Here is a 27,553-nt window from a genome sequence, read left to right as displayed (position 1 = left end):
GCTAGTTGCCCTGGGCCTGCGTCATTCCATCTGAGTTGGGTGGGAAGAAGGCAGTGTACTAAGCTGGGCTACCTGAGACCAATTAACCAACCTCTCGGAGTTTTTGGGTTTTGGCATATAAAACCCCAAAGCAGGTAATAATACCTCCCTCATAAGGCTGAGGCGAAGCTTAAGGGGGAATCACTCTCACAGCCCCAAGCCCACTGCCTGGTACATGGCAGCCACTCAAAAAACAGGCAAGTCCTTCTGCCCTCAAGGTTATAACAATCACCTGTGCATGCGTGACTCAGCAGTTCAACAGGTGTTTGATACCAAACCCTTGATCAAAGAATAAATAAGACAGGATCCCTCAGAAATTCACTATAAAGGGATCCCCAAACCATGGCCTCAACTCTCCAAATCACCCCCCACTCCCTAGACCGTCCTGCAAAGAGTCACCCTTTCCTACCCCTATGGGGAAGTATAACTGTCTCCCCAATGGCCTGGGGCCCATTTGAATCCTCCTCTCTCCCACCCCTACCTGTGCAAGATTATAGTCTGATGGTAAGTGCTTGGCTTTCAGGGTCAGGCCCACCTGTATTAAAATCCCAGTTCTGCAGTATACCAACCATATCACCTTAGACAAGCGGTTCTCAACTGGGATGATTTTGCCCCACAGGGGACATTTGGCACTATCTGAAGACTTTTTTTTTTGGTGGGGGGAGGTATTTAGGTTTATTAATTGATTTATTCTTAGAGGAGGTGCTGGGGATTGAACCCAGGACCTCATGCATACTAAGCACGCACTCTACCACTTGAGCTACACCCTCCTCCTGAAGACATTTTTGATTGTCATAACTGGGAGCAGAGGTGCTACTGGCATTTAGTGGGTAGAGGGCCAGATCTGCAGCCAAACATCCCACCATGCTCAGACCCTCCCCCCACAACAAAGAATTATCTGGCCCCAAAACGTCAATAGTGCCAAATTTGAGAAACCCTGCCTTAAGTGAATAATTTAACGTCCCTGGGCTTCAGTTTCCTCATCTGTAAAATAGGGTTAATAATAGTATTTACCTTGTAGAGCAAATAGGTTCAACAAGATGATGCAGATACCTAGTGCCTAATAATAGTAGGTACCCATAAATCTTCCCTACGTGAATGGTTATCACTGTGCCCCTGGAATCCCTCCTGGCTTCACTCTTCTGCTGAGCCCACTCCGGATAGCTTACCTCTTGCCAAGGCCAGTGCCTCTGATCCTTCCTTGCTGGTCTCAGTGCCTCCCTTCTCTCCTTCTTGACCCCAGTTTTATCAAGCAGCCAGAATCCTCTCCCTCAGGCCTCCATCCCCAAACCAGGAGGCTGCCTCCTTCTCCCACGTCTCCCACCTGCCTCTCCTCCCACACTTTCCTGCCTCATCTCTAGCATCTCCCTGCTCAGCTCGGCTGCACACCCTCCTTGGTTCTTTCCCGTTCCAGCACCTCTGCACAGACTTCCTCTCTGCACCAGTCCACCCCCACTCCTCCCACGCCTCCCGCCAAAGTGGCATAAGATAGCAAAGAAGTCCTGGACCAGGCAGCCTGTTCCAAGTCCTCAGCTTGGCCTGTTACTTACTGTCTAGTTTGGGATAAAGTCAGCCTCAGCTGTAAAACAGGGAAATAATCTCCAGCCCATGAGGTGGTCTGGGAACCAAGTTGAGAATGTATATGAAGACATACAACTATAAAGACTGTCAAAGTGTAAGTTACTCAGTTTGTTGAGCATTGTCCCACTTTATATTTTTATTTTCATGGCGCTTACCACCTTCTAACAAACTATAATTTTGTCTTTTATTTATGGACCAACTTCCACTAGAATGTCAGTTCCATGAGGATAGGGATTTTTGTCTGTTTTAGTCACTGCTGTATCCCTAATGTCTAAAGCGTCCCTGGCACACGTAGGTGTTCAATAAGTATCTGTTGGATGAGTGAACTCAAGATCTGTGTATAAGGCCCTTCTGTAAAGCCCTAACTCTACCTCCTCCAAGAAGGCTCCCTTTAAATGCATGTTAATCATTGCAGCATCGCCATTTTATGGACAATGAAATTGAGGCTGTAAGAAGAGAAATAACTTGCCCAAAGTCACTCACTTGAAAAGTGACCAGGCCAGATGCTTTTGTTCATTTGAGCTTCCTGTATGCCAGGCACTGGGCCAGGTGTTAGGGACACAGATGACCAAGACTTGGTCCCTCCTGTTCCTCATAGCACTTTTGGGAGGAAGGGTCATAGAGGGAGGCCCAGCATGCTATGGAAACAGAGGAGGAACCCCCCTCTAAGGTCACTGGTCTTCAAGACAAGTGCTCCTTCCACTGCCCAAACCACCCCTTGGACTCAACCACTATACTCTGATACCACTTACTAATGTTCCAGCTCCCAGACTTCTGGAATCCGTTTGGAATTCATTATCCAGTCCAGGGTTCTATGCTCTCTTTAACCACTTGTGCTTGGTTTTGCCTCTCCTTCTGTTTTCCCTACCAGTGGATATAGCTCAACCCCTGTGTCTTAGATGGCCAATCTGCCCATGTTATGGATGAGGAAACTGAGGCCCAGAGAATTCAGCAGCAGATCTGTCATCACATAGCAAGTGAGAGGCCAGATTGGAACCTGGCCTCCACCCAGTCCCAACTCCCAACAGCCCTCACCCCCAGCAGGCTCCACTTCTCTGGATCGGGCCTTCCCTGCTCTCTCCTGCTTCTTCTGGGACTGGTGATCTACACCTGAGAGCTGGAGAGCAGATGATGCCATTTGGGATACAGAGTTAGGATTGAATATTCAGGATAAAGTCTCAGTTTGAAGTTCAGATTTAGGATTGAGGCCATTGTGGTGGTGGTGGTGGGTGGAGAGACCCTTTGAAAAGAACCTAGAGTGAAATTTAGGGTGATATTCTCTCTCCTTTCTCCTGCCTCTTTTCTCCAAAGATGAGGAGGCCTGGGATAGGAAGGGTTAATTGTGGTTTTGCTTTCCCAGCCAGGAGGGGAAGCCAGGGCCTGGCTGGGGACTGGGTGGGGTGGGGGGTGGGGCTCAGTGCCAGTTGGGGGGTGCTGAGGCAGTGGGAACAGCTTTTGTCCCTCACGTTTCACTGGCTTACCCACCCCACCTCTGCTTCTGGTTTGGGGAACACAAGAGGGAGAAGCAGAACAAGACTTTTTGTTTTGTCTGGGAGGCTGAAGGTGGGTGCCGCACCCTGGGGGAGAGGGCTGCAGGAAGTGGAAGCCAATATTTCTGGTCCCTCAACTGGTGCATCCTGGATACTCACCACACTGCCCAGTCAACCCTGTAGAGATGCGAACCCAAGCATCCCCTTTCCAGTTCCCCTCCCTGGACACTCAGAGCCCTGCCTTAGTCCCACTGCAGCCCCTTGTCCCTCTGAGGCCAGCTCCAGAACCCAGAACAGAGGACCTGTCCAGCTCTGCTTCCCTTGTGTGTCCTGATGTCCTGGAGCTGGAGGAGTTAGCAACATAATTTAATTTCTCAGGTTCCTCATCAGAGAATAAACTGTGGGAGGCACAGGGGCAGGGCAAGAAAGCACATGGGCTCTGGAGCTTCAGCCATAGCCACCTCTTAGGGTGAGGGGCCAGGGTCAGGATTGTTGGGGAGGGGAGTAGAAGGCTGATCAAAGGGGTCCTTGGTGCATCCTGAGGATGGAAGCTCCAGAGCCTGGGGTGGGGAAGCCTGGGGACTTAGGTGATCCTGTTTTGTGAGAGCACCTGGCCCCTCCCCAGAGCCAGATGCAAAGCAGACCTGGTCAGAGAGGAATGCAGAGATAGGTGCTGAGCTGGCCTTTGCAGCCAGCAAGGTGGCTGGAGTCTTTGCTGTCCCTACCCTCAACGAACCCTGAATGCAGGATGGAGACCCAACTTTGGCTGTCCAGCCCCCTGCCTTGCTCCCCTTTTCAGGCCCCTCTGGGAACCACAAAAATCTGGGACCTGGTGTCCTGGCAGTGTGATGAATGCATGTACAGCTCTGGTATCTGTTTTAAATTATCCATTAACATAAATACAGCCCTGGAAAAAAAAAATAAGTACAGTCCTGGAGTTAGTGGGGAGGGATGAGGAGTAGAAAGGGACTGAAGGGAGGAGGAACCTAGGCAGTCTCTTTCCAAATGCTTGGGTCCGAAGGAAGGCAGCAGGGAACGGGAGGAAGTGCCTGGGTCCTATTCTCGGCCTTCTCTGGGGCCTGTGGCTTGTTGCTTGGGTCTAAGAACCAATGGTTGGTTTTGAAGAGAGATCAAATTGGGGCAGAAGATATGCAAAGAGTGACCCTAAACTCCTGGTCCCCACCCCAAATTTGAGGGTGTAAAAGGAACTCAGGATCCAGAACTTTGCTGCAGCCCTCCCTGCAACCACCCCAGGGAACCAGGCATTCCTTCCCCACCTCACCCTGGCATACTGAGATGCAGCTTTGAATGGGCTGCCCACGGGGGTGAGGCCGGTGGGTAGGGGTGACTCACTATTACTATGGGGAGGAAAGGGGGAGCCAGTGGTGGAAGAAGAGTGAGTCACCCTGATGGGCATCAGCCTCAGCCCTCCTTCCACTTTCCTGGATCTGCCCACTTTCCCTCTCCCCCCTGCCCTTTGCCCACCCACTCACACCCCTTGGCTCTGCCTTCTACTCCCGAAGGCCCTGGACAGTGGGGGCCAGCTTGCAGCTTGGAACGTTGAGCAGGCAGGGACCAAGATGGGAGCTTCAGTGAAGCCCCAGGCAGGCGGGGGTGCGCGAGAGAGGGTGGGGCTGGACTCCACCACAGCCAGGCGGTCCTCTTCTCTCCTCATCTCTCCCTCCCCCACCACTGTGGGTATGTGACGGCCCCTTTAAGAGCAGTAGCCCCTCCTCCCATTCCCTAGACCTATTAGAGCCTTTGCTCGGGTGCCGGTGACTCAGAGTGTTCGCGGGAGCGCCGCATCCACACCGGCCAACCCAGATCCTGAGGTCGACAGCTCCCGGCCCAGATCCCCACGTCTGCCAAGAGCAAGCTGAGAGCCAGCCGGCCGGCGCGCTCCCACCCCGAGCAGTCTCTGTCCTTCTGCCTGAAACCCGTGCCCTTCTCGGGACCTCTGCCCCGCGGGCAGCGCTGCCACCCTGCCGGCCATGGAGACCCCGTCCCAGCGGCGCGCCACCCGCAGCGGGGCGCAGGCCAGCTCCACCCCGCTGTCGCCCACCCGCATCACCCGACTGCAGGAGAAGGAGGACCTGCAGGAGCTCAACGACCGCTTGGCGGTCTACATCGACCGTGTGCGCTCGCTGGAGACGGAGAATGCAGGTCTGCGCCTTCGCATCACTGAGTCTGAGGAGGTAGTCAGCCGCGAGGTGTCCGGCATCAAGGCCGCCTACGAGGCCGAACTCGGGGATGCCCGCAAGACCCTTGACTCGGTGGCAAAGGAGCGTGCCCGCCTGCAGCTGGAGCTGAGCAAAGTGCGCGAGGAGTTCAAGGAGCTCAAAGCACGGTGAGTGCGCCCAGGTGGCGGTGTGCGGGGCAGGGAGGAGCAGAGAGGGCCAGTGGACTGTCGCCCCAGCCCGGCACCAGGCGGCTGATAACTTTGCCATGTAGTCTCCTCCCTCCCCGGAACTGCCCCCAGCGGTGACTGGCAGTGCCAAGGGAAATTGTCAAGACAGGACAGAGTGGGGAAGGGTCTCTGGGAGAGGGTGGAGTATATAAGCTATGAGGGGGCACCTGGGCCTAGTAGGGACTGGTGGCAGGGTGAGATTTACCAGCCTTTTGGGGCCTGGAGGAAGGCCTTGGGCAAAGCCGAACTGGCCCTGGCTAAGAAATCTGGGCACCCAGGATACGTTGGAGTGGGTGAAAGGGTCCTGTTAGAACTTTCTTGGCAGGTTTGGCACTGAGCCAACTTCCCCCAGCCTGGCTTTGAACACATGACACCCACTAAGACAAAGCTCACAAGCCGACAGATGTCCAGTGGTGCTGGAAAGAGGTCTCCAAGGCAGGTTGACCCTTTTTCCCTTGTGGGGGTATGGCAATGGCCTCCTTGGCACAACCCTTTCCAAGGTTCTTTCTAAGAGTTGGGAAGCTCTCCCTCACTCCCTGCGTGGCTGGGACCTTCCCTAGACTCTGACAGGCCCACCAAACAGCTCCAGGAGAGTGGCTGGCTCCCCCGCAGCTCCCACAGCCCTTGGCCTGCTTGGCCCAGGAATGCAAGGGAGGGAGGGAGACAGGGCAGAGGCTCCAGCTCAGGAAGTTGTGCTATGCCCAGGTCTGCACGCCCCCCTGGCCCTCTGCCTGGAGACTTTGAGGGTCAGATCAGGGGCCCTGTCCCTCCCTGCCTCCTTCCTTGGGATGAACCACTTTCATTTTCCCAGCCAAGCCGAGCAATCTTTGCTCTGGCCCGTCCTCTCAGCCACTGATTTTTTTTTTTTTTTAATCTTTGCCTTATTAAACTACTGGAATACAATGACATTTTTGAAATCCAGCCGTTGGAAGCTTCAGGCCACTCCTACCTCACCCATCCCTGCCCCACCCTACCGCACCCTCCTTGGCTCCTCCCTCTTTTCTAAAAAGGCCTTTGGAGCTGGGAAATTTAGGCCCTCTTTGGCCCCTCAAGAATTTGTTTTTCCTACTCTCTGTTCTCCTTTTCTCTGTTGAAGACCTTAGCCAAAGAGCACTAATGGTGCTTGGAGATCCCTGGTGGATGGTGGAGGGGGCCCTATGGTTTGACTTCCTTTCTTTCCCCTTTCGTCTCCAAACTCATGGGCTTCCCAGAACCTCTATGTATTCCATGCTCTTTATACTCCTTTGCTCACCCCCTGCCCTAGGCATGGTGGGTGTGGCAGATCCATCCCCTCGTGAAGAGTAGATGGAAACTGTGTGGAAGATAGGTCGACTGTATTTCTGTTGACAGGGATCACCCCTGTCTTTGTCCACTGGTGACATGAATAACTTAGCAGGACAGACAGGCAAGCTAGAGGAGTCCCAGAGAATTAGTGTCTTAAACTAGTCCACTCAACTACCAAACTACTACCTTGCAGATCTTTTTCGGGGGAAGATGTTGATCAGGGAACAGGACGAGTGGAGTCTAAGGTCTCTTGCTCACCCAGCCACGCCAGACTGTCTCCTCTGCCTCTTGGTGCAGCTGTCCAGGCCTGGGACACCAGGCGGGTGTGTGTGCACGTGGGGCAGGGCCGGGGGTGGTGTGTGTACTTGTTATATTTAGCCACCTGCCTCTTCTCCCCCGCTGATCCTGGCTGGGGAGGCTGGGCTTCCGGAAAAGGGGGGTAGGTTTGCACACCTGGATTCTAGGCTGATGGGAGGCAGGATGGAGATAAAGGGGGTTCAGACACGGGTGCCTGTCCCGTTCCATGTCCCCAGTGAGAGAAGCCAAGAACTGTTCCTACCTTTTGTGTCTGCAGTGCTCAGGGTGAGGTCAAGAGTGGAATGAAGAATTTAGGAGAGGAAGAAAGGCATTGTCCTAACTCCTCCCACTAAAGCCTAGAGAGAAGGTGTTGTCTGGTTTAATGTTTAATTAGAGCTCAGAGTTCAGGGCCAGGCTTTGGGTTGGGATGCAGAGCTGTCTGTAAGATCTTGTGGTGATTCCTGGCCCAGCCTGAGTACCTTGACCACACCCAGGGGTTTGGGGTACCCTCTTGTCAGGTTAGGTTATAGGCTCCAAGCAGAAACACTCCCCCTGCCCACAAACACATACACACATTCTCTGCTCTGGAGCCAGAGGGATTTGGACACCTAAGTGTGGGAAGAATGAGGAGGTTAAAAGTATCAGGGAAGGCCTGCCTGGGGTCCAGGCTTGGAGCTAGGCCCCACCCCAGGCAGGGCAGCTGGGTGGATGACTCAGAAGCTTCCCCCCTCCCTCCAACCCTGGTGGCTTTACAAGAGATAGCAGGAGATAGGGTGGAGACAGCAGATGTCTTAAAAGGAGAGATGGGGGCCTGAATGTCTGCATCTTCTGCTCCCTGCTCCCCACTGCATCCTGGGATCCTTTCCTGCCTCCTTCCTTAGGACCTCTGGTGGTGGTACGGAACCGGGGCTCCTGGCGGGCAGTATGCACAAGTAGCTCTAGAGTTGAGTCCAGAGTTATAGGCTTAGGCTGCAGGATGGTGCCAGGGTCTGTGTCTTCCCATGCGGAACTGGAGGAGGAAGGCTGAGTCAGAATTGGGGAGATCCCAGGCCCACAAAGCAGAAGCACCTCTTCCCCACTGGACAAGGCCTGGGTGCCTGATAACTTCCTGAATTGCCCGCCTTATGTGGCCCCAGTAGTAACAGGCAGGGACCTGCAGGCCCAGGTTGATCCAAGCTCTTATCAGGATAAGAATAGCCAAAGCCAGAGAGGTGCAGAGGCTTGTCCCATGTCACACAGCAAGGGAGTGACAGGTCAGGACTTGAACACAAGCCACTGACTTCCAGTTGAGTGCTCATACCATTAAACCTTACTTCTCTAGCTTAGGGGACAGTTTGGAGACTCTAGAAGGTGGATGGGGTGACTGAGGCCCCCTCCTGCTGTCTGGAGATTCTGCTCTGGGACCAGTGTTGCCTTAATGTTCTGCTGTCCTTTAGGGCCTATTAACTCTTAATAGCCTTTGCCCCAGCCTGTACCTGGAAAGGCCTGCCAGGCCATGGACCATGAGACAGAGCTCTGGGATGCTGGTGATTCCTGTCTTGAGACTGTCTTGGGACTTGTCATGGGAATTGTCTACCTGGATTTGCAGAAGGCTATGTCTTTTGGCAGATACATAAGGATAACGGGGATGGAGACCTTTAAACATACCTGGGTCCCAGTCCTCACCTGAGGGAACTCCAGGTGTTATCTCCATTATCTCCACCCCCCCACCCCCACCACAAGTCCACATTCTCATTCAGATGAAAAGAAGATGCAGCTAACCTTGGGAGCGGAGCAGTAAATACTTAAGGAGGGTCCTAGGGCCCCAATTGCCTTCCCACGATTGATGCCCCTGGTTGGCACATCCCCTGGCCTCCAGGAATCTGAGACTTACTCTTGCATGAGACATGCCCATTGTCCTCACTCCCAGTCCCACCCCCAGTGATTCAGTAGCTCAGTGTCAGGGCTGAAGCCAGGGACAGCTGGGGGGACAACTGGTAGGAGATGCCTTCACCTACCAGCTGTGCCCTCTGCTCTCCCCTGACCTCGCCTCCCTCCTCCCCAGCCCCTCACCACCTCAAGCAGCTGCAGCAGCCAAGACCAGGTCTGGCTCAGAGGCCCAGACACTGAGGCAGTTCATCCTGTTCTTACCTCCTTGGGCCCAGTGTACTGAAGATGACACAGGCCGAGCTCTAATATTCTTGGAGATAGCGGGAAAGAGGTTCTTCGGGGAGGTTGCAGGGTTTCCTACCCATTAACAAGAGGCAAAGTGGGCCACGGCCAAAATGACAGGTAGTGTGAGGCAGTAGAAACAGCCCTGGCCCTCAGTGTCCTTAGTTCTAGGCTTGGCCCTGCCACTAAATTGCTGTGCGACCTTGAGCAAATCACTTCCCCTCTCTGGACTTCCCTAGCTATAAAAGAAAGGGGTTAGGGCAGAAGGTCCCCAGAAATCTCTCCAGTTCCAAAGTAGTACAGTGCCCCACAAAGTGAGAAAACAGTCCTCTAAAAATACCAAGCCATAAATATTAAAATCGAATATAATTATTAGCCAATGCCATTCTCAACAGAAATAATTCCACCAAGTTGTGGAATTAAAAGTACTAACACCCTTCTCTATTTCTTAAAGTTTGTTAGAAACAGTTAATTTACGACATTACACTCTTGGCTGATGCCTTGTTTTTATTGCTAGTAAGAAAGGACACTACGTTTTTAATACCTCTCCCTTCAGGACGTATCATGTAGGCTATATCTTGTGGGAGAGGGAGAGTCCCACGGACTTGGGTTAGGGGTAGAAGGGAGGACCTGGGAAAGGCAGGACTGTTACCTTAGTGCTGGCCAGGATTAGACAGCGTGAGCCCAGAGCCAGAGGGACGTGCAGGGTGACCTTGAACTGCCCACCTTCTACCCTTCCTGCGCCCATTCTGGCTCCCCCAACCAGAGGCCAGGGCTGTGAGGAGTTCTTGGTCCTTAACTATCTCTCAAGGAATGGGACAGTTTGGGAAGGAGGCAGGACAGGGTAAGGGGGCAGGGGCTCCCCTTGTCCGTTTGTGGGAGAGGAAGCCTGAATCCTGCCTGTCAAAGCCAGGAATAATTCTGGCTGGGATCCCAGGCCCGGCAGAGGAGCTGAGTCACAGTAGAAGGCAGATTAGAGAGTGGACGGGAGACCCTGAGCTTGTCCAGTGAGATAAAAAGGCTGAGGGGTGGCCCTTTCTTGAGAGCAACGGTGGGTGTTCTTGTAAAGTGGCAGCCAGAAGGATGAGGGTCTGAATCAGGTGGGGGACAAGTGGAGGGGGGAAGAACACAGGAGTCCCCTTAGGGCTGGCTTAGGGGAGCTAGAGACCCTTCATTTGGAGGGGCCCAGTTCTTGGCAGTTGAGGGGAGGCTGTTTGGGATCGCCAAGGCACCCTCTTCCTCCTCTGAAGCTCTAACGCTGCCACCCTCTGCTGGCTGGGAGAGAGCATTGCATCTTCCTAGGCTGGAGCTGGAATGCAGTGGGACCAGAACTCCTAGGTCCTCCTCCACTTCCTTTCTCGATTTCGGGGTGTGGCTCCCACCCCCTCCTGCTCTTGTCAGGGTTAATAACCAGGAGCTGCCAGATGGAGGGTTAATTCATCCTAAGAAGGGACTGATGAGTCGCTTTCTTGTGGGGATCCCCTAAATGTCTGTCCTTTTGGCCAGTGGCCTCCCTCCCTCCCACCCCCAGTACATTCTACCTCTTCCTAGGCCACCCTTCTCCCCTCCATGCCCCCACTTCTTTTGGTCTGTTCTCAGGCCTCACCGCTGCATTTTTTGACAACCGAGGAATGATTTCTGGAGAGACGAGCCAGAAAGAAGGGAAGTAGAATTTGGCAGGGGAAACCTGGAGGGAACGGTTGGTCAGGAAGCCAGCTGCCTGTTGTCCAGGACCCCAGCGCCCTAGCCTCTGGCTGCAGGCCTCTCCTGCCTCTGTGCAATGCCACGTTGATACACCCAGCAGCTGTGACTCAGGCCTGGCCCCCTGCCAGCCCCAGCGCCTCTGCTGGAGTTGCGTCTGAACATGTCAACAGGCCTCCTATCCCCCTTCTCAGCACCAGTTCCCCCATCCCAACCCTCCCTCTGCTTGGAATTGAGACCTGGCTTTGTCTGGGGCGAAGACAGCTGGGAGCCTGGCAGTTCTGGAAGGGGATCTGAGGGCCCTCAGACCCTGTGCATATGTGGCGGGTGTCACACCCAACGGAGGCACTCGGAAGCAGAGCCGAGGCGTGCCTGCTGTGGGTGCATGTGCCTGTGTGGGGAGGTCCATACTGGAGGTCTCCCATGTGCTTTCTAGGTGTCAGACATTCAGAACTTCATAGAGTAGGGTTTGGGGGAAGGCTCAAGGATTTTCTAAGTCTCTGAAACACCTGCCCCCTTCAGTTCCTCTCTTTGAGGTCTCCTTTCCAGAGAGCAATGGCGCCTTGAATGCCAGAGTGGGAAACCAGATGTCCCAGCCTTCCCACATCCCGCCCTTACCTGAAAGTGATGGCGGACCCACAGACCAGCCAAGAAACCAAGCAGTGGTTACTTTTGGGGGTGGGGGACTATCACACCTCAGCTATGGGAGTGTGTGACGTTTGAGGGCTGTTTCACTAGGTCTCTGTGTCATCGCTCTCTGACAAGGTTGTCTCCCAGCAATTGAGCCGGGTCGAAGTGTCTCCCAGGCTCTCTTCTTGGCTGTCTCTGTCTGCTTTCTGTGCCCATCACATGCGTCACACCATTTTCTGTGTCTGTCCCCTGTCTGCTGTGAATGTCCTCAGGTGACCTGGTGGCAGGTTTTTAGGGTCTGAGCCTGCCTTTCTCCAGGCCTTGGTTTCTCCATTTGTAAAAGGGCAGGAGTCAGTCCAGGGGGAGGTCCCCCTAGAAGCCTTGAGCATATGAACTCCCTAGTCTCAGGGCATTTGGGGACATACAGAAAAAGCACTGAGACACCTTATAGCATCAGTGGAAAGAGAATAAACCGGCAGGTACAACAACAGCCATGGGCAGTTGGGAGAGGAGAAGAGGGTGCGACTGGAGCTGGAGGCACAGGGCTGAGGCAGGGCTCAGCTGAGGTTGGGGCCTGGATTTGGAGAGGAGAAAGGAGGGAAGGATGCATTTCAGTGGGAGGAGTTGCTGGAACAAAAGGAGGGGTGGCAGGAACGTGAGACCCGGCTTGGGGTGGCCGCAGGCGACGCCCTGTCACCTGGCAGGAAGTCCGCCTGGGCAGAGGTCTAGACGTCTAGGTGGGTAGGGTAAAGCTCTCGTCCAGCCAGGAAGGCTGGGACTCCCCGCTAAGCGCCCAGCCCTGGCCTGCCCTGCCCTGCCCAGCCACAGGGGGCGCCCTTTCCTGGGAGGCGGGAAATGCGGCTCAGAGACCTCTGCTCGCCGGCCTCCCCTCCCCCTCCCGGTCCGTCTGCGCCGCCATGGGGAACTCCGAGGGCCGGTGAGGCTGGGGTGTGGGTCTGAGGGAGCCCCTCCACCGCCCCCTCCGCCATCTTCCCCTCCCATTTCTTATTTTTAGCCCCAGTCCGATGTCTCTGCTCCCCCAGTCTCTTCCTCAGCCCAGGGGAGGAAATGGGTGCCTCTGTATCTCGGGGCCTAGCGAGTTGCTCCCAGCAACCAGGCCCAAACAGGCTGGTGATTGGCCCTGGCTTCCACATCTGGCATCCAGACTGGCCTGAGGAGGGTGACTCAGCGGGCGGGTCAGTGCCTGGCCCAGTGCCCACTCAGCCCCTTTCCTGTGCTGGTGCCTTTCTTCCCCCAGAGCAGCCCCAGAGTCCTGGCCTGCCATGGCCCTGGAGCGGGCTTCCCTATCCCGCCAGCTTCAGCCTAACGGAGCCCCAGACTGGGCCACACCAGCCAGCTCCCAGCTCTCCTTTCTACCTTATTCTTTTCCTCTCTGCTACCCTGCCCTCCCCCACCCCACTCATCCCTCCTTTGGAGGTCAGACTTGCCAGCTGTGGGAAGAGTTAGAAACAGGATGCCCAGCCCTTGTTGCCTCACGAGCTCGCTGGGATGGGGAGCCACTCCTGTGCTGGAGGAGCCTGGCTGGCTCCTCCCTCTGGGAGGGAGAGAGCCTCCCACTGGCATGGCACAGGGCCTGGGGCAGGATGCGGGGAAAGCCAGGGTCTCCCCTGTGAGCACTAGAGGATTTCCCGACCCTGCCTGGGTGTTGTCTGCTTGAGGATGAGTCACCTGTGGAGCCCCTGGTTCCCACCCTTCCAGCTCCCCTTGCCTGCCCACCCTGTCCTCCCTGCCAGCCCAGTGCGGGGTGGCAGTCAGCACGTGCCGTGCCCAGCTTTCCCACTGCCAGCTCCCAGTGGACTCGGGCATGGGCGGCACCACCACCCTGGCCTGCACACTTGGCCAGTGTCTGCTTGTGGTCCCTGCCGGGTCCCTGAAGACCCCAACTAGGGAAGGAATGGCGTTCAGAGCCGGTGGGCAGGCAAGACTCGGGGGGAGGTAGGAGAGGCACTGGGCTCTTGGGGAGTGCGTGTGGCTCCCTAGCCACAGAGCTCCTGAGGTCTGAGTCATGAGCCCATGGGTGATAGTGGCTTCTTCCCCGCAGAGGGGAGCTCCCCAAGCCTAACTGAGAAAACCACAAGGGCTCTAACTCGCTTCCCTCTCTTGGCTCGTGGTTTCCCTCATCTATAGGGTGTGTCTTAGTCCTTTCTCTGCATCTCTTTTAAGTGCTAATCAAAGCCTCCAGGAGGGAAGGGGAAAATAGCCACCTTAATTTCTTTGGAGGCTATCACAGCGTGGCAGGTGCCCCGAGCAGCACCGCGCAGATTTCCAGCTCTGCTCCTGACTTGCTGCAGGTCCCTGGACATAGCTCTCTGTTCCTCAGTTTCCTCAATCACGTAGTAATAGCCCCTGTCTCACAGGAAAGCTGTGGAGATTGAATGAACATTGTGCTGTTTAGAGCAATGCCTGGTACACAATCAGCTCTGTTTGCTGCTATTATGTTAGTATTAGTATTACTACCACCCCACCTTTGGGAGCAGTAGGAAGTAAAGAGGTTAGTGAAGGACAAAATCCTGCAGTTGTCAGACTGAGCTCCCTGAGGGCAGGGACCACGCAGCTCTGTTTTCCGCTGTCTGCCTGGCACTGTTGCAGGAAAGGTATTTCCAAGGAGAACTCCTGGAGTCTCCTGGTGTCTGAGGAGGCAGAGGAGGCGGGACTAAGGAAGAGACATCTTGAGATGTCTTTTGAAGGCATCCTGTCACTCCTTCCTGATTCTCCCAGCTCAGGCTGGCTGGATCTGGGAGCCTTCTTTCTCCTGCTGACTTCTCGGCTCTCTGTAGACCTGTGGCCAAGAAAGGCAGTGGAGGAGGAGGAGTCCTGATCAGTAGCCAGAACTGACGATGACCCCTCCCAGGTCCCCGTAGCTGCTTGCTGTGCTTGCCACTGGACCCCTCACCTTCCTCCTCTGCGCCTCAGTTTCCTCATCTGTAAAAGGAGGGGGTTAAGCTGAACCTTCGCTAAGCTCCTTCTAGTTCTCTAAATTCAGAGAGCCTCCCAGCACAGCCAGCTGCTGTCGTTCGCCTGCAGGATAGAGAGGCCTCTTCTGGGAAGTCCCTGCCAGCCTTGGAGTAGGCCCAAGGAGCTCGGAATCTATGTCTGCCGCGTCGCTTCACTTTACCAGCGGTTTTTCTTCTTTTTCCCTCCTCCCCCTGCAGCTGCCTCAGCTTCGGAAAAGTTCTGAAGTCATGGAAAGTTGGGGCTGTGCTCCCAGCCAGGGGCTGGGGCGGATGGCAGCCAAAACCTGAGCTGGGTTTTGACTTTATTTTTAGCTTTTCTGGCTGAGACGGAGGAGGGGAGACATCCTCCAGATCTGGAAGGGCCTCTTTTCACGGGAGACAGACACTGTTGCATGAAACAGCTTGTTCTGAGATGTGGCCAGAGGCCTGGACAGAGCAAGTGTGCAGGCTAGGGGCCCTCCCTCCAGGTCTTTGTGTCCTTCCCCTGCCTGTCTGGGCGTTGCTCTGTTCCCCTCCCAGTGGAGCCCAGTCAGAGGGGAGGTGACTCCTATTTGAAATCTCCTGAGCTGGTGGCAGAAGAACACGGCCTCAGTCTCGGCCCCTCCCTCCAGGGCTTCCTCGAGTCTAGCCTTCTCCGTCCTGCTTCACAGTGAATTGTTGGGTCTCTTGGAGCTGAGGGCTTTGGTGGTAGGAGAAAAATGTTGGCAGGGCCACTTTTCTCCTTTCCAGGATAGATTTTTCCCCCTGCCCACGTTTGGTTTTCCTTTTTTCCATCTGCCATGGTTGGGTTGTGCTTGAAGTCTGATGAATTACAGATGGCAGCTGGGCCCAGGCCCCTTGATCTTTCCTTCCACTCCCTGGGTCTAGTGCTTTCTCTCACCGTGCACTGGTGAAGGGATCATTATATCTGGAAATCTCTTGGATTCCTCAGAGGTCTTTAAGAAAATGGGACCCCTCTATTTCTCTAGGTCACTGTCCAGCAAAAATAATCATGGGCCCAGAAAGGGAGGGAAGTCCAAGGCAACCCCTGTTTGGTTGGTTCTAGGAAAAGCTTTATCCAATTTGAGGAGTGGGGAGGTTCAAGGCTGGAGCCCAGATGGACTTGGAGGCCTGGGGGCCACATCTGGAGCCAGATGATGAGGCTTGTAGTCAGTGGTCTGGCTCAGCAATCTTAGACTCTGATGAGGCCCAGAGGGAGGGAGGCTGGAAACCCTGTGCTCTGCCCAGGTCAGGGGACCAGACTGGGTTTGCAAAAGGGGTCAGTATCATTCCTGGTTGTCCTCATCCCAGGTCTCCCTAAGTTTTAACCAGACTTTTCCTCCCCACAGTCCCTGGTGTGTAAAAGGGACTAGAGGAGGTGACCGGCCTGTTTAGGGCTCAGGCTGAGAAGCATTAGGGACCCATGGACCCCGGGGCTGGGAGCCTGGCTGTCTGCGTCCCCGCAGGGAAGGAGGTTTAGCTGAATGGAAGGTGTGTGGAGTCAGGGGGGAGAAGGTTAAGGCCCTATGTGGGAAGGGGCAGGAGACAAAGGTGGCTCTGTCTCTTTGGGAAGGAATGGGAGGGGGGAGAGGGAAAAGCATTCATCTCACGGGATCCAGCTTTGCCCTTGGCCCTAGGCACGTTCCTGAGCACTGAGTCATGGGAAGGGTGGAGAAGCAGGAAGGGGGTTTAGGGGACCTTGGGGGAAGTGGGAGTCCAGCCCCAGAGGCAGGCAGATGCAAACAAACCAAGGCCAAGGATGCCCTCTCCTGGCAGTTTGAGGGACAGCAGGGCCGGACCCCACAGCTGACCTCCCAGGAAGTGACTTGTCTCTCTTCCTGGGGGACCTGGCTCTCTCTAGGGACACAGACTCCTTCTCTTAAGCCCACTCTTCCCTTGCTTCTTTAGCAATACCAAGAAGGAGGGAGACTTGATGGCCGCCCAGGCCCGGCTCAAGGACCTGGAGGCTCTGCTCAACTCCAAGGAGGCAGCGCTGAGCACTGCTCTCAGCGAGAAGCGTACGCTGGAGGGCGAGCTGCATGACCTGCGGGGGCAAGTAGCCAAGGTGAGGCCTGCCTGTGACCCCACCAGACATCTCTGGCCCCCCACCCCCAAACAAATGCACACTCTTCCACCCCAGGTGCTCTCAAGAGCTGCCTGGTCTGACCTGCTGCACAGCATCAGAACCAATCGTGTCCTAGCGTCGTTGTACCCATTCAGACAGCACTTCTTCCTTCTTTGTGGCCTGTGGCGTCTAGCACGGTGAATTTAAAAGAATCCACAAGCTCTTTCCATTCAACTTTGCAGTGAATTGTGCCTGGCCCTGGATCCCTCCTGGTTTGGCCCTCCTATAGAGAGCTGTGACCTCTCTGGAAGACAGGAGAGGAGTGTAGACCACCCACAGAGCCCAGAGTTGGGAGCTGATGGTTAATCACATATGGACCATGTTCTTAATGCTTGGCATGTGTATGGTGGTCTCTACTTTCAAAACACTTTGCTATCTATTCTAGCCTCTAATCTCTCACGTTACAAGCTAAGGAACAGAATCAAAGATGCTGGCTTATTCCCAGCCTCACAGCCTCATCTGCTCAGAGCAGAGCCAGGACTGGAGTCACTTGCTAAACATCTGTCCTGGGCTCTCTCCCCTCCCCTCCCCTCCCCTCCCAGGCCCTGCCACCATGGTGCACTGTGGAGAGACCAGAGAATGCCAGTGGGTTGACTTCAAAACCAGGGCTGGGCCATTCTCCCAGGTCTCCTGCTTCCAGCTCTGCCCTGCCCCCCAGCCCTTCCCCGCTGCACTGGCCAGCTTTTGCTTTCTAAGATGAAGATCTAAGAAAGATGCTCCCCTGCTCAAGCTTCAGAGGATCTTTTTGTGGCAGATGAGGTTGCATCTCTCCATGACCCAGTTCCTGCCTTCCAGTCTGGCCACTTTTGCCATCATGCTCCCCCTGGGCCCTGTCCTTGAAGCTTCAGCAGTACTGAGCCTTCTGAAGACCCTGAGGTGCACGTGTGTGCCTTCCTGCCTCTGTGCCTTTGCACTCGCTCCTTTCTGCCCCTGCAGTCACGGCAGTGTCCCTCCCCAGGCCCCACCAACCCAGCTTTCAGAGCTTAGCCTCTTGGAGCCCTTCCCAGAATCCCCTTTACCACCCCAGGCACACTTTGGTTCCTTCCCTCATCCCTTGTATACTGTGGACGTACTTCCTTTATTGCGGTGGCTATGTTGTAGAAAGAGAGGGGACACTATCTTTTTTTTTTCTTAGCACAGTACCTACCCAGAATCCTTCCTGTGAGTGAGTAGATACCATTACCACTGTGGGCATCCAAGGCTCTCACAGCCCCACTTCTCAGCTTCCTTCCTGCTCTGATGTTCTATGACCCCTCTCCCTGACCTCTGCCCCCTTCCTCTCAGCTCGAGGCAGCCCTGGGTGAGGCCAAGAAACAACTTCAGGATGAGATGCTGCGGCGGGTGGATGCTGAGAACAGGCTGCAGACCCTGAAGGAGGAACTGGACTTCCAGAAGAACATCTACAGCGAGGTGGGGACTGCGCTCTGCAGACTGGAGGACTAGGGCTAGGTCGTGACAGTCATCAGAGTTGGGGCTGGGGGATCAGCTGTGTGCAGAGCTCCCCTGCCTGACTCCCTTGTGCTAGAGGATGGAGAGTGGGGGATGGCCAGCCCCGAGGTTAAAGAGGGGCTTACAGTGGCTCTGCTCAGGGTTAGGATTGGGCCGGGCACTTGGCCACCTGGGTCTCATCCTCAAGAGACTAGCTCTAATTTTGGTTTCTGGGTCCAACCCTTCCAGGAGCTTCGTGAGACCAAGCGCCGCCATGAGACTCGGCTGGTGGAGATTGATAATGGGAAGCAGCGGGAGTTTGAGAGCCGGCTGGCTGACGCCCTGCAGGAGCTGCGTGCCCAGCACGAGGACCAGGTGGAGCAGTATAAGAAGGAACTGGAGAAGACCTATTCTGCCAAGGTGCTTGCTCTCCCCTGGCTCCCTTGGTGCGCCTTCCCCCAGCAGCCCTCCCCTCTGCCCACCCTGAGATGTCCTGTGGGGGATTCCTGGGACCTGAGACTGCAGCAGTGCTGCCCTTCGCAGGTCCCTTCCCTCCCTCCTGTCCTCCCGATCCCTGCAGCCCTAACCCTGCGTCCTCCCCTCCAGCTGGATAACGCCAGGCAGTCAGCCGAGAGGAACAGCAACCTGGTGGGGGCTGCCCACGAGGAGCTGCAGCAGTCCCGCATCCGCATCGACAGCCTTTCGGCCCAGCTCAGCCAGCTCCAGAAGCAGGTGATGGTCCCATCTCACCCCTTCCCCCATCAGCCAATAGTCTGTGCAGGATGTAGGGTGGAGGTCCTGAGGAGGGGAGAGTAGAGGACCGAACATGCCCCTAGGACCACAGACTGAGTAAGAAGCCTAGGATTTGGAGTCAGATGAGCTGTTTGCTATTCCATGACTACCTCTTATCTTGCCTGTATGACCTTCACTCCTCAGAGCCGTGGTTTTCCCATTTGAATATGGAGATCGTTCTTACCATCCCTAACTCATAGCTCTGCCACCAGACTCAATGTGAGGTGTTAAAAGCATCAGTGTTCTTCTAGCTGGCTGTGCCATTTGTGGCAGAAGGAAATAGGTTCCAGCCTCAGATTAAGAGATTTCAGTTAGATATGGAGGACTCCCCAGTCACCAGCCCAGGCCGCATTAGAGCCCATGAAAGGCTCTGATGGGAACCTGGAGATACTGGAGACGGTAGCTGGGTGACCCCTACCCCTTGCGTCTTCATGCCTGGGGCTCTTGGGAGCTCATCAGACCCCCATCCCTCTCACCTAGCTGGCAGCCAAGGAGGCGAAGCTGCGCGACCTGGAGGACTCACTGGCCCGCGAGCGTGACACCAGCCGGCGGCTGCTGGCGGATAAGGAGCGGGAGATGGCGGAAATGCGAGCAAGGATGCAGCAGCAGCTGGATGAGTACCAGGAGCTGCTGGACATCAAGCTGGCCCTGGACATGGAGATCCATGCCTACCGCAAGCTCCTGGAGGGCGAGGAGGAGAGGTGCGCTGTAGAGTAGTTGGGGAGGTGCTAGCCGCCACCTCTGGCCTGCGACCAGCCTTGACTAGGCCCCCCTCTCTGTCTCCCCCTCTGCAGGCTACGCCTGTCCCCCAGCCCCACCTCGCAGCGCAGCCGTGGCCGTGCAGCCTCTCACTCCTCCCAGACACAGAGTGGGGGCAGCATCACCAAAAAACGCAAACTAGAGTCCACCGAGAGCCGTAGCAGCTTCTCCCAGCACGCTCGCACCAGCGGGCGCGTGGCCGTGGAGGAGGTGGACGAGGAGGGCAAATTCGTGCGCCTGCGCAACAAGTCCAATGAGGTAGGGCCCCAAGTCAGGACTAAGGGACTACAGCTGGGTTAGGAAGGACACCTGAAAAGTGAAGGGAGGAAGTTTGAGGGGAGGGCTGTTCCTCCTGTCAGAGGCAGACCAATGTGGCTATCTCCTCTATACCCTAGTTCCAGGCCTGGCTCTAGGACTCATCATTGGCTGTGAGACCTTAGGCAAATTATTTAACCTCTCAGAGCATCAGTTTCCTCATCTGTAAAGTGGGCATGAATGATAGTCCCTAACTGAGTCCTTGGGAAGATGAAAGTATTGAGTGTGTTTGGCACAACATGAGCACCCACAGATCGTGGCTGTTATCCTTGAGGCAGGGAGAGGGGCAGGGAGAGGCAGAATAGAGGGAGAGGCCTCTGACTGAGGCCTGCCTGAGCCCTTGAGTGAGATAAACCCAAGAGCCTGTATGAGCCTCCTCCACCTTCTCCTTTCCTCCCTGGCAGGACCAGTCCATGGGCAACTGGCAGATCAAGCGCCAGAATGGAGATGACCCCTTGCTGACCTACCGCTTCCCACCAAAGTTCACTCTGAAGGCTGGGCAGGTGGTGACGGTGAGTGGCAGGGTGTGTCGGACTCTGGGTGGCCTTGGGTGAGGACAGGTTGGCCTGAGGATGGGAGTGCTGGAGTGAGTGCCCTTCTCTAATTCTCCCTCCCCAGATCTGGGCTGCAGGAGCTGGGGCCTCTCATAGCCCCCCTACCGACTTGGTGTGGAAGGCACAGAACACCTGGGGCTGCGGAAACAGCCTACGCACAGCTCTCATCAACTCCACTGGGGAAGTGAGTATGCCGCAGGCTGGCCTCTTGCTGGATGAGGCTCCCCCAACGTCCAAAGTTGGAGCCAGCTGCCCCCAACCCAAAGGAGCCCATTCAGGGCCACTTTCTCCCAGCTTTCCTGTGCAGTCTCAGGCCCCAAACTCTCCACCCAGTGGGCAAACACAAAGATACCTCCCCCAGCAGCAGAAGGGGAGGAAGTTAGACAGTGAGGTTTGTTAAAGGCAGACCATGCTTCTACCCAGAGAGGTCGACAGTGTCCCTGTGGGGTAGAAACAGGTTCCTTGGCTCCAGTACCACAGAGGACAGAGTAAGCAGCAGGCTGGACAGAGGGCAGACCATGAGAAGATTCTTCAGTGGTCACTGTGGGTGGATAGGCTCCACACCCCTCCCCGCTGCCCTGACCCACTAACCCCTGGGCCTGGTCTCGTTTCCCCGGCAGGAGGTGGCCATGCGCAAGCTGGTGCGCTCAGTGACGGTGGTTGAGGACGACGAGGATGAGGATGGAGATGACCTGCTCCATCACCACCACGTGAGTGGCAGCCGCCGCTGAGGCCAAGCCCACGCTGGGGCACCCAGCCAGGCCTGGGGACAGCCTCTCCCCGGCCTCCCCACACCAAAAATCTTTTCATTAAAGAATGTTTTGGAACTTCACTCGCTGCCCTGGCTTTTCTTCTCTCTCCTCCCTATACCTTGAACAGGGAACCCAGGTGTTTGGGTGCCCTACTCTGGTAAGGAAGGGAGTGGGAACTTTCTGATGCCATGGAGTCTTCCCATGGGAGCCGTGGACAAGGGTCTGGATTTGTCTCCCAGGACAGGGACGGGAGGACAGATGTGGGGCACCCAGCCCTGCCTCTCTCCCCCCATTTCTGTTGCATGCATCTCCTTTCTTGTTCCCTCCCCATTCCTGTCACATGCATGGCCTCTCATTTTAACCCCTTTTCCTGGGAGAACAGTCTCTCTTACCCACACCCCTTCCCAATTAATTTTGCATGCCAGCTGCTCTACAAGCTTGCTCACTCTCCTTTCCCTCTTAAAACTTAGAGTAGCTAGGACAGAGTCAAAGCCACAACTCCCATTCCCTGTCCCTAAGTCTTCCTGACCCTTCCCCCTTTGCATGTCCTCCCTGCCTCTTCCCAGTCCCGGCCCTCCAGTTAGGTCGCCCTGTTAGGTTACTTGAGCACAGAACCCCACCTTCCTGCCGGGCAACAGGAGCCTGCAGGAGCGCAGAGCCTGGGTGTCGGGCCTGAGTGGTCAGTCCCAGACTCGCCGTCCCGCCTGAGCCTTGTCTCCCTCCTCAGGGCTCCCACGGCAGCAGCTCGGGGGACCCCGCCGAGTACAACCTGCGCTCCCGCACCGTGCTGTGCGGGACGTGCGGGCAGCCTGCCGACAAGGCGTCTGCCAGCGGCTCGGGAGCCCAGGTGGGCGGATCCATCTCCTCTGGCTCCTCTGCCTCCAGTGTCACAGTCACTCGCAGCTACCGCAGTGTGGGGGGCAGTGGGGGTGGCAGCTTCGGGGACAGCCTGGTCACCCGCTCCTACCTCCTGGGCAACTCCAGCCCCCGAACCCAGGTGAGTTGTCCCTCTGCCTCCACACCCCTTGTGGGCAGAGGACCCATGTCCTTGAGGGTTAGGACAGGGTGGCCCTGCAGGGGGTGGAGAGCCTTCTCTTCCGCAGCCCGGGGGAGTGGGAGCCTCCTCCCCGCAGCCTAAGATCTTAGCTGGTTGGTTGGTTGCTCCTGCGTCCTGCCCCTCCCGTCTGAGCCCCAGATTGGAGGGCAGGGGCAGGGCTGGGGTTAAGGGGAGGGAGGGCACGGCTGGGTCCTGCCGCTCACACCTCTTCTCTTGTCTCTTCTCTCTTAGAGCCCCCAGAACTGCCGAATCATGTAACCTGGGACCTGCCAGGCAGGGGTGGGGGCGGAGGCCTCCTGCTTCCTCCTCCCTTCATGCCCATCCCTGCCCTGCACCTCATGGGAAGGGGCTTGAAGCCAAAGAAAAATGCCCCTTTGGTTTTTTTTCTTCTATGTTTTGTTTTTTTTTTTCTAAGAGAAGTTATTTTCTACAGTGGTTTTATACTGAAGGAAAAACAAGCGCAAAAAAAAAAAAAAAGCTTCTATCTCAAGTCCCCCGTCCTTTTCCCTGCTTCCAGGAAACTCCAAGTCTGCCTTAAAACCAAAGAGGGAGCCAAGGGAAAGGGCTGCTTTTACAGAGCCTAGTTTCTGCTTTTCTGCCCTGCCTGCTGCCCCCACCCCGGGGACCCTGTGACATGGTGCCTGAGAGGCAGGTGTGGAGCCTTGTCCGCCAGCCTCCAAGGGAGGAAGGCTGAGCCAGGCCCCTGGGCCAGCCCCCATCGTTCCACTACACCTGGCTGAGGCTCCTCCGCCTGCCCCGCTCCCAGCCCCCCTGCCCCCAGCCCCGGGGTGACTGGATTCTCCCAGGTACCAGCTGCGCTTGCTTTTTCTGTATGTTATTTAGACAAGAGATGGGAATGAGGTGGGAGGTAGAAGAAGGGGGAGGAAATGTTAGTTTGAGCCTGCCTTCACCCAGCTTTAGAGCTGGAGGGGTGGGGGTGGGCTCTGCCCAGTCACTGGAGGTCAAAGTCAAGTGGGTGTAGGGGAGGAGGGAGAGGGAGACCTACTAGAAAGGGGGAGAGCCTGCTGGGGCCCCACCCCAGAGGAGGAAGGTGAGAAGGGGTGGAGGGTGGGCGGCAGTGGGTTTTGGCATACACTAAGGAGCCCCTTGCCTCCCATTTCCCATCTGCACCCCTTCTCTCCTCCTCAAATCAATACACTAGTTGTTTCTATCCCTGGCTTGTGGTGTCTGTCTTTGTTGGTGGGCGTCACTGTGTTCCTAGGGGCAGACACACACATACACATGCCCCACTTGGTCTCCTGCATCCTCACGCTGCCCAGCCTTGGCCCTGCTCTAGGGGAGGTGCAGTGAAGCCCTCAGAGCTTCAGGTGCACATCTGGGCACCCAGTGGTGGCTGATGGGGAGAGCCTCTGACATAAGCATCACCCACCCACTGCGGGGCTCTCTCCCTGTGAGTCCCTCAGAGAGGTAGTCCCTCAAGGAGGGATTTCCTTTCTCCCTTCCTTCAGCCAGCCAGCACTTACTGAGCACCTTCTACATGCTGGGCCCTGAGCTCAGCATGAATCCTAAGACATACAATATGGACCCAGTCTGAGGGTAGTGTGATACCTCAGGACCTGGGGCAAGGACAGATGGGGAGGAGGGAGTAGAAGCCAGTGAGAGCAGCAGAAAAGGAGCAGGACTGACTTTGTGAACAAGCAGTTAATGGCCCTTTGGGCCACGTTCCATGTTCAGCTTGGGGACAAGGAAATGAACAAGACAACACTGTCAGTGTCCTCAGGGACCTGCCAGAAAACATGGACTGCTGTGGACAAGGAGATGTGTCAGGTGAAGTAGGAGCCTCAGAGGGGGAGGCCTATAATCTCCAGGGATGAAAACCCCAGGCTGAGGGAAAGGGCCCCAGACGGAAAATGAGCTATAGAAACCAACCTTTCTCTGGCCCTTCATAGATTCCAAAGTGTCTGCGCTATTTCATTTGATCCTCATACTACCTTGGCAGGTAGTTATTGTCCCCTTTGCCCCTGGAAATGGGGACTCAGAGTTAACTTGACAAAGCCACGCAGCTGGTAGGTGGCAGAGATCCCAGGGTCCTGTCTGCAGACCCCTGCTTCTGTGACATTATGCTCCCCCTCTGAAAAAAAATAGTGATGATAAAATACAAGTTTATACTCCCTGGAGCAGAGGAGTTGAGCCTGCCCCAGTCAAAAGTCAGTGAGACAGAGCATGTCTGGGACTGCGGAGAAACGAAATGAGTGAGAGGAGAAAAGCATCCGAAGTCCTGCAGGAAAGCCCCAGACTGAGACCAGGCGCCTCTGGGAGAGGGATGCTGAGATGATGGGGCGTGGGCTTGAGGAAGCAGTCTTTTCCTGTGGTGGACAGCTTCGAAGAAGGAAACTTCCTCTCCCAGCCCACTGCGAAGGCCTCAGTGGCCCCCGGTGCATCAGCCGAGTCGTCCCTTCCAAGGGTGTCCACATGCACTTCCCGGGCTGGACACCCGGGGGCGCCAGAGCCCCACCCACTCGGGTTCTGCCCCCTGACCCCCTACCGTGCCTCTTCTCACCCCCCACATCCCCACATTTAGCTTCGCCCCTCAACCCAGCTGAACCTCGTGGATGGCGCACGGTGAACTGGGAAACAGCAGGACCAGCAGGCAAGGACCCTGCTCTGGAGGAGGGCCGAGGGATAAGGCAAGTCTGTAAAAACTGCAGCAAGCTGTCCCCCGCCGTAGAATTCGCAGCTCTGACTCCGCGCAGCTGCGGCGTCGCGCACGTGGTTACCCAGGTGATGCTCCACACACAGCGGACCACGCTTGACTATTAAAAATTTTTTCGTTGTAGTTAAAATGTAACTCACACTCTAGTAAAACGGAAAACACAGGTAATCACAAAGAAGAAAAAAGAAGTCATCCCTTTTCAAGCACCCAGAGGCTACGGATGGATTTCCTTCCAGATTTTTCCCCCTGAATATATACTTTATATAGCCAAGATCTCACTGTGATTTAAACTTTGATTCTGCTTTTCTCAGCTTTTCTCAGTTAACATGCATAAGCACTTTCCAATGTTATTACAAAATTTATAAAGGTTATTTAAAACTAACGCTGATTTTAAAAAATTGGGGGGCAGGTAATTAGGTTTATTTATTAATTTGATGGAGGTACTGGAGATTGAACCCAGGACCTCACGCACGCTAGGCATGCACTCTACCACTGAGCTATATCAACTCCCCTACATTGATTCTTTTTCTATCATGTAATACTTGGCCATTATAGAGAGGGTAGAACAAGAGAAAGGAGAAAATCATTATCTCCACTTCCACTCCTCAGCGATAACCAGTCCACTATGAACACTATGGAGGGGGGGAGGACTCTAAGCACCTTTTTTTCAATTTTGAAATATACTTACAGTTTTCTACCAGTTGTTTATAAATAATGTGTCCTGGAACAGACATTATTGCATGCATCTCTGGGTATTTCCATGAAATAAATTCCAAGAAGGGGACTGGCTGAGTCAAAGGTATACATATTATAAAGGCAGTTGACAATATTGCCAAGTGGCATCCAGAGAAACTGGGTCCTTAACCATTCTCACCTGCCACAGAGCCCACTTTTCCCCCAAACTCTTCCCAACACCAGGATTTTTGTCGGTTTTCATCTTTGCCAACTTGTTAGGAAAATAATTATAGCTCATTAGTGTTTCCTATTGCATTTCTTTGAAGACGCTGAAATTTTTTTGCATCCATGTATATTGGTTTTTGCATTTCTTCTGGTGTGAATAACATGTGTCTATCCCTTTTGCTCATTTTTTTTTATTGGCAAAGTTATCTTTTTTAAGTTGATTCTTTAAGGGAGAAAGTTTCCCTCTCCATTTTATCTATCTATAGCTATTAGGCCATATGTTTTGCAAATATTTTGTGTTTTGCAGCCATTTTTAATGGCTGAATGAATAAACAACACTTCATTTAACCACCTCCTCTGGACATTTAGATTAATACTCAATTTTATGATTGTAAATAATGCTGTAGTGAATGTCTTTTCTTTAAATATTTCAGGTAATTTCTTAGGATGGAATCCTGATGATTCTGCTAATTGGTCTTATTTTAAATTCATGACCACACGCCCCTGGTACTGCCCCCACTGCTACTCCTGTCCCTAGCCCTGTCATCCCCTTTCTCCAGATGACTATATCACACCTCTCCTCCCTCTTCAAACTTCTCACTCTCAGCTGCTGACCTCCTTCCTCTTTCATTCCAAAAAGACTGCTTTGCAAGGTCCCCATGACCTGCACGTTGCTAACCCAGCGGCCACTTCTCAGTCTTTATCCTCCTTGACCTTGTTTGTCAGATGATCACTCTTTGGTCCTTCTCAGCCTGCATCGCTACATCTTCCTCTTCTCCCTGACTTCTGATGGATGGAGTGAACCAGGGTTCAATTCTTCTCGCCTCTGTCTACATTTAGGTCCTGGGAGACTTCCTCCAGGCTCATGGCTTTAAATATCATCCACATATTGGTGACTCTTAAGTTTACACCTTTAGCTCATTCCTTTGCTTGAACTCCAAACCTTAATGCCCACATGACAGTCTGATGGCATTTCAAAGTTAACATGTCGAAAACGTATATGCTGGTTTCTGATACCTGATTTCCTGACACCTTCAGCCAAATAGCTTCCAAAATGATGGAACCAGTTTGCACGTTCACCACTAGAGGACAGGCTACTTATTAGTAGTCCCATTTTAAGTGAAGCAACTGAGACCCAAGGAGAAGAGAGGTTTACCTGAAGTCACCTAACTTGCTGGTGATGGACCCCAGGACTTCTGATTCCCAGAACACACTGTTGCCACTCAGAATACTGTGGGAGGATCCAGGAGGGCTTTATGGAGGAAGGGGTCCTTTTGGGGCAGGCGTGGAAGAATGGGAAGAATTCTCGGTAGAAATGAGAAGAAATAACATTCCAGGTAGGGGTTAGATCTAAAGTGAAACTTGAGAAAAGGCAGGGTCCAAGTGGACTGAGCAGAGCATTCCCATGCTGAAGGGATGAGAGGGGACCTAGGACACAAGCCAGGGAGTTTGAAATTAATTCCACGGGCCCTGGGGAGCCAGGGGGATTTTCGAGCAGGGATATGAAAACTGAGGTTTTCTGCTGGCTCATTGCTGTCTTTCAGTTTCCACTTCTTTTCCCCTCTCCTTATATGTGTATGTCTCAGCTGTCCCCTGCCCCTCCATGGCCAGAAGTAACTGCTTAAGTCATTTTCCTTTTCCATGTCACCACCCTGACAGTCTC

The 27,553-nt window shown here is 54.6% G+C and overlaps 1 protein-coding gene across 1 annotated transcript; it reads left to right on the top strand.

Annotated features, from left to right (window-relative positions):
• The first annotated feature begins 4,862 nt into the window (after window positions 1-4,862).
• Window positions 4,863-23,489, top strand: LMNA (lamin A/C). Its single transcript, XM_014566985.2, has 12 exons — window positions 4,863-5,457; window positions 16,443-16,599; window positions 17,944-18,069; window positions 18,337-18,507; window positions 18,694-18,819; window positions 19,360-19,580; window positions 19,674-19,896; window positions 20,358-20,465; window positions 20,572-20,691; window positions 21,128-21,217; window positions 21,987-22,256; window positions 22,548-23,489. Exons 1-12 carry the CDS (start codon window positions 5,102-5,104, stop codon window positions 22,572-22,574), a joined length of 1,995 nt encoding a protein of 664 aa, XP_014422471.2. The 5' UTR covers window positions 4,863-5,101; the 3' UTR covers window positions 22,575-23,489.
• The last annotated feature ends 4,064 nt before the right edge of the window (window positions 23,490-27,553 follow it).

This window comes from Camelus ferus, chromosome 21 (genome assembly GCF_009834535.1).
Source record: "Camelus ferus isolate YT-003-E chromosome 21, BCGSAC_Cfer_1.0, whole genome shotgun sequence".
Classification (NCBI taxonomy): Eukaryota; Metazoa; Chordata; class Mammalia; order Artiodactyla; family Camelidae; genus Camelus; species Camelus ferus.
Note: the sequence above shows the minus strand (reverse complement) of the source record. Positions and strands in the feature narration are given on the sequence as shown.

Excerpts from the sequence above, each read along its gene's own strand:
- LMNA (XM_014566985.2), top strand. The coding sequence starts at position 5,102 with ATGGAGACCCCGTCCCAGCGGCGCGCCACCCGCAGCGGGGCGCAGGCC. Across the intron at positions 5,458-16,442 it reads TTCAAGGAGCTCAAAGCACG|CAATACCAAGAAGGAGGGAG; the intron begins GTGAGTGCGCCC and ends TTGCTTCTTTAG. Across the intron at positions 21,218-21,986 it reads ACCTGCTCCATCACCACCAC|GGCTCCCACGGCAGCAGCTC; the intron begins GTGAGTGGCAGC and ends CTCCCTCCTCAG.